Genomic DNA, 12,103 nt, shown 5'->3' on the forward strand with positions numbered 1-12,103 from the left:
TTTAGCCTGATATGTTTCAATAGAGAAGGGGCAGTTTCTGGAGTGGCTGAGAGAGCAAAAAGCATCTCTGCAGCCTTTGCAAGAGCAAGGGCTTCTTGATTCACTTCTGTGGGGTGATCAGACCCTGCCCCGGGCAATCAAGTTCAGCAGGACTCCAGGAGCAGGACACCCTTCAGAGCAGCTATGGGGAATGGAGGTGGAGATGGACTGGTTACGCTGGCAGGAGAAGAGAAGCCCAGCTTCCCCCGTCCCTCCTGCCAGGAGGGAGGAAATCACTTGGGGGACACAAAAACAAAAGAGGAGGAAAGAAGAGGTAGAAACCCCACCAGGCTGGTATGTTCTGCCTCCTCCTGGCAGCTGCCCTTCATGCCAAAGTCAGCCTCAGGAGCTTTTATATTATTGATATTTGCTGCTATACAGTCACTCCTCAGCATCATTCTGCATGTTGAAGTTGCCCATTTGCTTTCATGTGACGGTAGTGCCACCTGTCCCCAAGACTTACCTTGTCCCCAGGGGAGGGAAGGGTCAGGGACTGCAGGGTTGATGGCTCAGATTTGGCCAGAACCAGCACAGCCTGTCTGAACAGGCACCAAAATCCTGCTGCAACCAGTGCCAAGCGCAACACTCAGGGCTGCGGGGCTCGGTCTGGGTCTTGTTCAGCTGATTAGCTCAGATCCAGGCAGGATTAATGGTGAATTACAAAAATAATTCCTCTCCTCTACATCAGGGACAATAGTTTGTTGTTTTTTTTTTTTTAATTACCTGCCATGCTCACGTTTTTATAAAATCATTCATCAGTCGCACACACACAAATAAGAGCATTGTTTCTCCTGACTCAATGGCTCAATTAATCTTCCCGTGTTCCACAGCAGTCCCGGGCTACAGCCCAGACCTGGGCACTGGTGTCAGTCCCAGGAGCACATACGATCATGTTTATGGATGTTCCATGGAAAGACCTTCAGAAGACGTGACAGCTGAAGAGTGGGAACAAACTGCTGGCAGGGACTTGGGGAAACTGAAGCGGAGAGAGATGCTGTGAAGAGCACAAGGCCACCTGGCAGCCTGGTCACAGGTACTGGGGCAGACCTGGACCTTCCTAGTCTTGGCCTAGGGCTCTGCTGTGGAGCCAGCAGCTCCTACAAGAACCTCTCTGCCAATGGCCCGCGGGGCAGACATTTGGGCCATGATCAGCCAAAAGGTCCAAATTACACTCCATTCCTACAGCCCTAGGAGCTTTGGTGGGGAGAGGGACTTGCCTGGCCCATTACTAGGGGTCATCTGGCCATGAAGTCCAAATCTGAGTTCAGCCCTGATCCATCTGCTACTTATCAGGGGATTCCTCATCCCCATCTCCCCACTCCTTGCAAAGTGGGTGTTTGGAGGTGTGTTTAGACACGTACTGGAGACAAGTGCTCCTCAAGTAGCTAAGGAGTTGGTGAGAAAAAGAAAAATATGGACAGGAGTTTCACCTCACTGGTACCAGCATGGCCCTGGGCAGTAGTGGGTGATCTCTGGAGGCTGTGAAAGGAGAAACAGGCAATATACCCCCAAAGAAGTGAGAAAGCCCTTCATGAGCATCTCCACATTAGTGGATAATGGACCAGCTTGGGAGAAGAGAGTATATGCAACATCTGGTATTCACCTGGTTGCACAGCTTTTGGTGGTCTCACTGGGTGTTTAAAAGGCTGCCTGTTTCTCCAAATGTCCTTCTTGGTGGCTAAAGCCTCCAGTGGCCTGAGATCCATGCTCACAACCCATCACTTTGCACACATCCATACGGCAGCACCATCAAACAACCCAACTGCCCAAAAGCAGGACCAGCCCCAAACCCTTCAGGGCTTTCCAGAGCCCACTAGTACTTACTTTGCTAACTTTTTAAAGCCAATGGCCCTCTTCTTGGTGGGTGTCCCATTGACCCCTTTCCAGATGTGGGTGTTCCAAGGGTCCGGCTAGGAGAGAAAACAGCAGCAGCAGCTGATGGGCTTTGCTCAGAGCTTTGAGAAATGCCCTACAGCAGTACGGAGTGTTGAATTCCTCGAGCCATGAAGGGGAGGACTAGCTGGCCTCTTCTACATCATCTCTATAGGTCCCTGATCTATGAGCCCTGTGGGTTTCTTGGGGAAGCTGAGTAATGGAGTATGAACAGAAAAAATGGCAATATAATAGAATTATAAAACCACAGAATTGTTTTGGTTGGAGAGACCCTCAAGCTCATGGAGTCCAACCGTTCCCCCACCCCTGGCACTGCCCCATGTCCTGAGAACCTCATGTCCGTCTGTCCAGCCCTCCAGGGATGGTGACTCCAGCACTGCCCTGGGCAGCCTGTTCCAATGCCCCACAGCCCTTTGGGGAAGAAATTGTTCCCCACATCCAACCTCAACCTCCTCTGGTGCAACTTGAGGCCGTTTCCTCTGCTCCTGGCGCTTGTTCCTGGGGAGCAGAGCCCGACCCCCCTGGCTCCAAGCTCCTTTCAGGCAGTTCAGAGATCAGAAGGTCTCCCCTCAGCTCCTGTTCTCCAGCTGAACCCCCCAGGTCCCTCAGCTGCTCCCATCACACTTGTGCTCCAGCCCCTCACCAGCTCCGTTCCCTTCTCTCAACTCTATAATGAAACCTTTCTGACTTGTAACAGCATCTGGCCAAATGCTTTCTCACCTCTGAGATGAGCATTAATGTGCCACAGGCAAAAAGAAAGCAGGCAATGCCAGAAGGGGAGAGGCAATAAAAACACATCTTTCCCTCTCCCCGACCCACAGCTTTTTTTATTCCCTGTGGGAAAGGGAGGCAGCTGAAGCGAGGAACAAGTGCACAGGAGCTAATTCAGTGCCCTGGCAGGCATCTGTCTGTAATCAGGGCCAGGAACCATCGGGGCTCCTGGTGGGTTGGTTCTAGAAATGAACAGGCTGCTCCTGGTTTATGATTGTTGCTTAAGGGCTCTTGACTAAAGGTCACATTGTGTGAAAACCACCGGAGCAGGGATGGTTGGCTAATGAGGATGTGTTTGCTTAGAGCTGTTTTTCTCATGGTTTGAAGTGTTAAATACTCCAGCACCAGCATTGCAAACTTGCTGCTTGGCCTGCTGGGCAGGAGTCCCCCCATCAAACTGTTGGATCCCCAGGCTGGCAGGAGCCATCCACTCAAACCAGCGGGCTGGAGAGGGGAGGGGTAGCGTGACCACCAGTTCATATCCTCACCGAGCCATCAAAATGCAAAATTAGGTGCTTGCAAAGAGAGGGGGCTCTGGTTAATTCTGCTTCCAAGGTTAAAAGCTGGGGCCTCAGGCATCCCATGTCCTCATGGAGGGGCAAGAAGTCATGGTCCTGGGAAACAGTACAATATCGACGGGGTTATTACACCACAGGAGCGGGAATCACCGATTAGGCTTGTACATGGTCTTTATTGCCTTGAGGGCAGCTTGTTGATGGGATTAGATGATAGAATCACAGAATCATTTTGGTTGAAAGAGACACTCAAGATCATGGAGTCCAACCATTCCCCCACCCCTGTCCCTGCCCCATGTCCTGAGAACCTCATGTCCGTCTGTCTGACCCTCCAGGGATGGTGACTCCAGCACTGCCCTGGGCAGCCTGTTCCAATGCCCCACAGCCCTTTGGGGAAGAAATTGTTCCCCACATCCAACCTCAACCTCCCCTGGCGCAACTTGAGGCCGTTTCCTCTGGTCCTATCACTTGCTACTCAGGAGAAGAGACCAACACCTTCCATGCTCCAACCTCCTTTCAGGCAGTTGCAGAGAGTGAGAAGGCCTCCCCTCAGCTCCTGTTCTCCAGAAAAAACTACCCCAGCTCCCTCAGCCGCTCCCCAGCACACTTGTGCTCCATGATGTCCCTCCCCTTCCTGTGTATCCTGATCTCCTGCTCCCACCCTGTTCTTGGCTATACCTCTGGGCACCCAGCACTGTTGGAATGTACCTGGTACTCAAAGGAGGGTGTGAGACGGTAGTTGAGCATTTCCTGATGGAAAACTGGGGTGATGCTGCCAGACATCGGTGGGACAATCCACACCCAGTCGGCAGGACAGCCTCCACGGCAGCGGTACTCATTCTCCATGTGCTTGATGAAGGACTCGGTGGCTGAGTGGTGATCCACAATGGTCACCTTGTCACTCTGTTGGAGGGAGAAGAGAGTAGAGCCAACAACCGTGAGTTAATACTCCCCAGAGAGTGAAAGCCAAAATTCTATATTTGCAGTTGTTTGACCCAAATGTGCTGCATTCTTGTAGTCTTATGGGACTGTGCCTTTGCAGATGACACTGACTGCTGACCCTGGTCTTCCGAAGGAGCACAGTCACTGAGCAACGCCATTTTCCAGGGCTGAGATGCTGCCCTTGTCTTTCATGAGTGTATACGCTATGGGATGGCTGTTCCTCCTGTTATTTGTCATGGGGCAAGCAAAGACTACGATGGCATGTACGGGATGGAGTATGCCCTGCGCAGCCCCTTGGGGAACTCTTTCATGGCTTGCACAACTCCAGGAGCAGCTCTGATCCAGCTCTGGGAAGAACTCCCACCCTTTACAGTTGTGTTGCCAAGGATGAGTTCTGCTAATCAGACTTTAAGTGCAGGTGGAGGGAGAACCTGGACCGATTCTTGCCTCATGGATGGGACAGAAGGGCTGGATCTTGCCCCCTTGGGACACTCCCTCTGGACCAGCAGAGCTCAGGCACTGGTAGTGATGGCTTCACAACCTCCAGGGCACAGACATTATTAAATTTCACTGCAGGCTCCTGGAATGACCCAAAACTAGGAGGATGCAGCCCAATTTCAGTTGAGTGTAGCAGCTGCTGCCATTGTCCTTGGGCAGATGTCTCCATACTCATTCCGTCCAGTCCTTGCATCCCTCAAGCCTGACCCAAACACAACAGAGTCCTACTATGCAGGTACCTGGAAGCTGTACAGCACAGCAATGTTGATCTCCACCAGGGCCTGATCCTTCCACAGAGAGGAAGTTTTCCTCATATCCAGATTCATTTTCTTGGCCACTTGCTGTAACAAAACACGGTAGAAAGCAAACACATGTAATGGCCAAGAACCAAGGACTGAAGATTTCTGCCTGGGGAGAAGAACCCAAAGGAGGGACCCAGGCTGACACAAGGCACCTGCAGGGCAGCACAACTGGCTGATGTTTTCGCTTCCTTTGAGCGATGTGGTCCTGCTCTTTCCTCTCCTTGGCAGAGGCAGGGCCAGTTTGGAAGATGACTAAATGCTGCTGAAAAGGGTCATCAAAAGTAGTTTCTCTTTCTGAGAGTAGAAATCATAGAATCATAGTTGCTGGGAGAGACCCTCAAGATCAACAAACTCAACTGTTCCCCCACCCCTGGCACTGCCCCACGTCCTGAGAACCTCATGTCTGTCTGTCCAACCCTCCAGGGATGGTGACTCCAGCACTGCCCTGGGCAGCCTGTTCCAATGCCCTGCAGCCCTTTGGGGAAGAAATTGTTCCCCACATCCAACCTCAACCTCCCCTGGCGCAACTTGAGGCCGTTTCCTCTGCTCCTGGCGCTTGTTCCTGGGGAGCAGAGCCCAACCCCCCCTGGCTCCAAGCTCCTTTCAGGCAGTTCAGAGATCAGAAGGTCTCCCCTCAGCTCCTGTTCTCCAGCTGAACCCCCCAGGTCCCTCAGCCGCTCCCATCACACTTGTGCTCCAGCCCCTCACCAGCTCCATTCCCTTCTCTCAACACACTCCAGCACCTCAAAGGCTTTCTTGGCTTGAGGGGCCCAAAACTGCCCCCAGGATGCGAGGCTGCTGATCCACGTGCTGGGAAGAACAGACCCTTGCACCCCTTCCCATGCCAGACCCCCTGCTGCTCCCAAACTCTGTTCTTTCTCAGCCCATTTCTTCTACTTGGAGACCTTCCCCCAAATGGGCACATACACGCTCACACACTCACTCTCACCCCTCTGGTTTTCAGACACCTGTGTAGGGGTGCAGCCCATCCACATAACGAAACACGTCCCTCTGCAGGGCAGAGGAGCTCCCTTGATGGGTGCAGATCCCCTGCACCAGCACCTCCATAGGCCTGGCTTTGTCCTGACTCACCATGTCCCCAGGCGTGGGGAGTCCCTGAGCCATGGGAGAGCACTCCAGAGGGACCCTGTGGGCTCAAGTGTCCCAAGTGTCTCAGCCACCTCTCAGGCCCACCACATCTTAGCACTTGACCTCAGTCAACCACATGACCCGCTGAGCCATAAGATGCTCTGAGAATCCTATGGGGAGCTCTATAGACATCACACTCGCTGTGTTAGATACCAGCTGGTCTCATGGGACACAAAAAACTTGCCAGCCCAACACACCCTTGGCCATGTGGCTCCAGGAGAATGGAACCGCCCTGTCCTAGAGACACTTGGATGTCCTGCACTCTCCCACTCAAGGCAACACTCTGCCAGTGTCCTACCTGCTCCCCAGTACCTTCACACACCCATGGCCCCCTAGGAGTTCCTGGCACCCTTGAGGAGGGGAATTACCTCCAGTATGTTGTAGCGAGAGTTGTCACAGTAGTCCCGGACCCCAATTTCTGTGCCCATGTACCAGCCGCTGAAGGGGCAGGCGGAAAACTCCAAGCCACCAATCTCGAGGAGCATGTTGGAAACCGCTGGCAAACCGTACCACTTCAGGCCCAGGTCCTTAAACCATTCAAACCTGCCGGGACACAAGAGAGTGAGGCGACCAGCTAGACCTCCCCTGGTCAATGCAGGCAGGGGAATGGAGGAGTTACTTTGCTACCAGCCACCAGACTGAGGGACATGTGAGCAGAGTAGTTCCTGGAGGCAACATCTCCCTCAGAGGCTGTTTATGGGGAAAAAGTACAGAGTGGCCTAAGTTCTGAGAGACTTCAAGGAAAGGAAAAACATCCCTGAGACAAAGGACATAGCTTTTTTCCACCTCCAGATTCTGCCAACTTTGTATGAGAGATGGGGGAAGACCTGAAAGAGGGTCTTGAGTAAAGCACCCAAGCCACAGCAAAGAAAAGCCGAGGACACGAGGTGACTTAGTGTGAAACCAGAGGAGCTGAGGAGCTGATCCCCTCCGGCAGTTTTAGGGCTTATTCTGACTTACTTGGGATGCCGGATGGGCACTTCCAGTACAAGCTCTGGGGGGATCTCAAAGAGCTCTGGGTCATTGCCGTTGGCTTGGAGGAGCAGAGGCAGGACGTCGAAGCGCCCGTACGGAGCCTTCCAGCCTTGCTGAATGCAGATCTACAGGCAAAACAAAAGTGGAGTTTAGACATCCCAGCAAATCATCTGCTCTTCGAGCATTCTGGGCAGGGAGCTGCACAGCGCTGAGCAGTGGCTTCTAACAGCATCTCTGCTCAGCCGTTACAGCCAAGTGATAACTTCCATCCAAGGGATCTATAACATTGGGCTGCCTGTCACAGCCAAGCCAGGACCATGTGAGGGCTATATGGGTTGAAAATGAACCTAGGACCATAGAATTATTTTGGTTGGAAAAGAGCTTTCAGATCATTGTGTCCAACTGTTATCCCAGCACTGCCAAGTCCACCTCTAAACCACGTCCCTAAGTACCTCATCTCTACGTCTTTTAGACACCTCTAGGGATGGTGACTCCACCACTGCCCTGGGCAGCCAAACTGATCCCCAGGTAGGATCACAGCTCTGAAAAAGCTGTTTACCCTATTTGTGCCCATAATGGTGAAGGACAAAATGGGTAAGAACAGCAGGGGAGTTTGGAAAGAGGTGAGCAGAGCACTGGTGCTATGTGTGCAGAGCCACAAGGCAGAAGGCAAATCTCATTCCTGATGCTCAATGGCCCAGGTCAGCAGTGGGCACACATGTCCTCCTGTATCAGCACCACCAGCCAACACCTTCTCAGCGAAAAGCAAAAGGAGATAAGAGTTTTCAGTGCAGCTATGGTCAACTGTGCATGCCTGGAAACAGCTTTTATTCCTGGGAAAATATCCAAGGGTGAGACAAATCCAACCCCACTTTGTGGTGCTTCAGTGGGTGTGATAAACCCCACTTGGCCCAGCATGTTCCTCACTCCTGGAATGGTCACAGAATCACAGAATCACAGATGGTTTGTGTTGAAGGGCCCTTCCCAGCTCCCCCAGTGCCCCCCCTGCCATGAGCAGGGACATCTTCACCAGCTCAGGTTGCTCAGAGCCCCGTCCAGCCTGGCCTGGGATGTCTCCAGGGATGGTTCATCCATCACCTCTCTGCCCAACCTGGGTCAGGCTCTCAACACCCTCAGGGACAATTCCTTCCTCATGTCCAGCCTTAATCTCCATCCTTTAGTTTAAAACCATCACCCCTTGGTCTGTCGCAACAGGTCCTGCTCAAAAGTCTGTCCCCATCTTTCTTATCAGCCTCTTTTAAGTACAGGAAGGCCACAATTAGGTTTCCCTGGAGCTTCTCTTCTCCAGGCTGAACACCCCAACTCTCTCAGCCTGGTCAGACCTTCTCCGCACCCCCACCAGCCCCATGTCTGTGGGGCCCAGGAAGGTGCTTCAGCTGGTACCTCTGTCAGCTCCACGTTCGCGGGGTCTCCCAGGATGGTGCCGTCGGGCTGTTTGTAGCCGGCGTAGCGGATGAGCTGAGCGTTCCAGATGCGGAAATCATGCTTGCTGTCCGTCCGCTGCGGGAAGATGGTGATAGCAGATCTGGAAGGAAGAGGTAGGGCTGGTGAACGCTGAGGACATTACAATGGCATAGGACAAGGGTCGTCAGAGCAAGGAGAAACACTGCGACCATCAGGACACCTTCCCCTGATAGCAGGTCCCTCTAGTGTTCCCTGGGGCAAGTACTGGCTACAACTATCTCCTTAGACAATGTCAGCAAGGCCCAGAGCTGAGTTCCCACACATCCAGAGTCCTTTGGATATAAACCCTGGTGGCTTACCTGAGGTTGCCTTTGTTGGTGGCGTATTTGATGTGGTTGCAGATATAATTGAACATCCCATGGGCTGTGGTGCAGTCCCGGGCATCGAACACCTGAAAGAGTGGAAGTAATTGTGGTAATGCTATGAGATGCTCCAGCTCCTAGGGCAGAGCCAAGCAGAATAAACACAGCAGAGAGAAAGCTTTAGAGGCTTTCTCCGTTTTTACAACACGTGGATGTCTGATCTAGCTGGCCCTTCTGCTTTGGAGAGGTTTTGCTCCAGCAAAACCTCCTCGGTGCAGTCCTCTCAACCTGCTGCTGTTCCTGACTTATCCACCAACAGTTCTGGTTTCTGCTCTTTGTCTCTTGTAGGCCAAGACTTGAAGCTCAGTCAGGTCTGAAATCCACTGAGAGGATGGATTTGGGTTGAAAGGGACCTTCAAAGCTCATCTAGTCCAGCCCCCTGCCATGAGCAGGGACATCTTCAACCAAACAGGAGCCCTGTCCAACCTGACCTTGAGTGTTTCCAGGAATTGGGCATCTACAAAAGGATGGGGAAACCAGGAAAGAGGGTCAACAGGAGGCTTGAATGGCTCCTCCCAGGATTCAGGTATGCCAAAACAAACAGTGGAAGAGAAGAACTGAAGGCTGTGCTGGGAGCAAAGGAGACCCAACCTCCCAGCCCCAGGCAGTACCAAAACCTGTGTGAAGCAGCCAAAAGAACTGCTCAGCAGCACCTGAGCTGTACTCCAGTTTACAGAGAGAGACGTCATCTCCATACCAAGGGATTCCATCAGAGATCACCAATTTAGATCCTACCTTACGCTTCCAGCTACTCAGAAGGGCACTGAGCCAAAGCTTCTCCTGCCATCACATCTCTGTACTAAGGAGGAGTGTGTCCTGCTGCCTCTCTTCAGGCAGAACAACAGTTTTGGAAGCAGTATGTAAGATATTGGAGCAGTATCTGATTTTGGAAAATCTCCAGAGCGTCACATTCTATTTGGCTCCATTTCAGACACAGACACCTCAGCTACACCAACCCCACAGCTGCTTTTCCAGCTCCTGTGGACTCCCCAGCCTGTGCACCCCCAAAGCTGTCAAGAAGAAGGTACCTGCTGCGGGCTGAACAGCCCAAACCATACGTGTGCTGGGCTTCCCCGGGTATTGGAAGAGCAAGGTTTGCTCCTCCAGAACTTCAGTGCATCCTTGGCCAGACAACCTGCCAGCTGTGTTCGTGCTCACCTGCAGCTTGGACCACTGGATCCTGCCCACGCAGCGGGCTGCGTTTCTCCAGGCGTGCTTGGCTCCGTAGATCAGCTCTGTGTCCCGCAGCTGGTAGGTGTCAGTGGCTTCAATCTCCTTGGTCACTTCCTCCAGCCTTTCCATGTGGGCCTTGGAGCCAGATCTGCATGAGTGGGGAACAGAGGAGGTGTCAGTCAGCAACCCAGGTGGAGGGCAGGGAATCCTGCTGCTTACACCTGGGCACGAGTTCTTTCTTTCTTAAGCACAGAACAGATGACCAAACACAAATGGGAGAGGTCAGGAACTTGCACAGAGGTACATAAAAATTGCTGGGAATGAAACTCCCCTGAAGAAGCTGCTGGATGTGGAGGAGCACAGGCTCACCCTGCTGTGACTCCCTGGTGTGAAAGACCAGATCATATGGGACATAGAATCAGAGAATGATTTCGATTGGAATTGACTCTCAAGATCATGGAGTCCAACCATTCCCCCAGCCCTGGCAGTGCCCCATGTCCCTAAGAACCTCATCTCCATCTGTCCAACCCTCCAGCACTGGTGACTCCAGCACTTCCCTGGGCAGCCTGTTCCAATGCCTCACAGCCCTTTGGGGAAGAAGAAATTGTTCCCAAGATCCAATCTAAACCTCTCCTGGCACAACTTATGGCCATTTCCTATCATCCTATCACTTGCTGCTTGGGAGAAGACCAACACCCTCCATGCTACAGCCTCCTCAACATCTCCTACAACATTTCAGCATAAGCGGTAGCCAGGGCCTGCAACCTTCTCCAGCCAATACTTACCTCTTTATGGAGGAGTAGTACTGGTCAATGAAGTCCTTAGCCAAGAGGAGCAGCTCTTCTTTTGTCCTGGTATCTTCTGGCTTGCGGACATGCTGGCTGGGGGTCATTACTGAGCCCATGCATATCTGCTCGGTGCATGCGGTGGACTGAGGAGACAGAAGGAGACACACGTGTCTTGGGTTACTGCAGTGGTTTTAGTTACATGAGCTGGGCTGGGGGAAGTCAACAATTACTCATGCGGAAGTCAGTGGCGTCTTTGAGAAACAAGGACTTTTCCAGCTTAGCTGATTTCACACCTATGGGTAACATGTAAGACAGCTCAAGTGTGTGCTGTCATCTTGTCCACCCTGATACGGACAACTGGGCCTCATGAGATTCTTGCCCCAGCTTGGCATGAAGTCATGTGCTTTTCCTGATTTATCCCAGATGGGCTCCCCTCTCACTCAGCTTATTGCACCAGATGTTTGAAATTCAGCCACCACCAGAGACAAAAAGCCTGGCCTGAAATCATCCAATTCTGCATTCCCAGGTGACGCCACCTTGGAAACACTGTGTGATCCACTCCATTATGCTCAGACAACTTTTGGCCAGACCTATCAAGTCTACTCACCATCGCCGTCTTGAGGTGCAGCGTGTCATGAAGCACGGAACCTGTCTCCCAATTCTTGATTTTGAAAAACCGCGGGCATTTGGAAGGACTTCCATTCACCGTGTTCTTAGTTGGGGACTGCCGCCCAGATGGTGGTGGCTGGACAAGAACCAGGCACAAGGTTAGTATACGTCAACGAGATCCAGGAAAAAGGCCACAAAACAACAAGCAGCATCTTGTATTGGTGGATGCCTGTGCTTAAATCCTAGTGATAATATGTTGAGACAAGGTATATGATCCAAATATTGGCATCCTACAGTGGAGCAACCAACTCTCGATGCAATTGAGAAGTCACCTCTGTTTACAGAAGAGCCAAACCTGTAGAAGAAGAGTTAAAAACTAGAGAAATGGCTTAGGAGAACATCATGTTCAAGTTTCCCAGTGGAAGAGTTACCTCTCTAAAATGTATTAGATTCTTTTTTAAGGAGCTTCACCTGCTCAGATTTTACACGTGCCAAACTCCGCCTCACTAGTACGAGCACTGTGAGATAGACCTAACAGCCCATCGTTCCTCTGAGCAAGCCAACCGCACATCTTCTTTGATATCAATGCTGCAAGATTGTAG

The 12,103-nt window shown here is 52.0% G+C and overlaps 1 protein-coding gene across 2 annotated transcripts in view; it reads right to left on the bottom strand.

Moving 5' to 3' along the window:
• NOS1 (nitric oxide synthase 1) overlaps window positions 1-12,103 on the bottom strand; it is a 78,619-nt gene that overhangs the window by 22,755 nt on the left and 43,761 nt on the right. For both annotated transcript variants that reach the window (XM_071815926.1, XM_065851380.2), the window contains exons 4-13: window positions 11,500-11,637; window positions 10,890-11,035; window positions 10,090-10,252; window positions 8,869-8,960; window positions 8,489-8,630; window positions 7,070-7,209; window positions 6,478-6,652; window positions 4,898-4,999; window positions 3,927-4,121; window positions 1,864-1,949 (exon numbers count right to left, since the gene is read on the bottom strand). In XM_071815926.1, the coding sequence (XP_071672027.1) occupies window positions 1,864-1,949; window positions 3,927-4,121; window positions 4,898-4,999; window positions 6,478-6,652; window positions 7,070-7,209; window positions 8,489-8,630; window positions 8,869-8,960; window positions 10,090-10,252; window positions 10,890-11,035; window positions 11,500-11,637 (1,379 nt within the window). The remainder of the gene's footprint in view (window positions 1-1,863; window positions 1,950-3,926; window positions 4,122-4,897; window positions 5,000-6,477; window positions 6,653-7,069; window positions 7,210-8,488; window positions 8,631-8,868; window positions 8,961-10,089; window positions 10,253-10,889; window positions 11,036-11,499; window positions 11,638-12,103) is intronic.

The sequence above is a fragment of the Patagioenas fasciata genome, chromosome 17, assembly GCF_037038585.1.
Source record: "Patagioenas fasciata isolate bPatFas1 chromosome 17, bPatFas1.hap1, whole genome shotgun sequence".
Lineage (NCBI taxonomy): Eukaryota > Metazoa > Chordata > Aves > Columbiformes > Columbidae > Patagioenas > Patagioenas fasciata.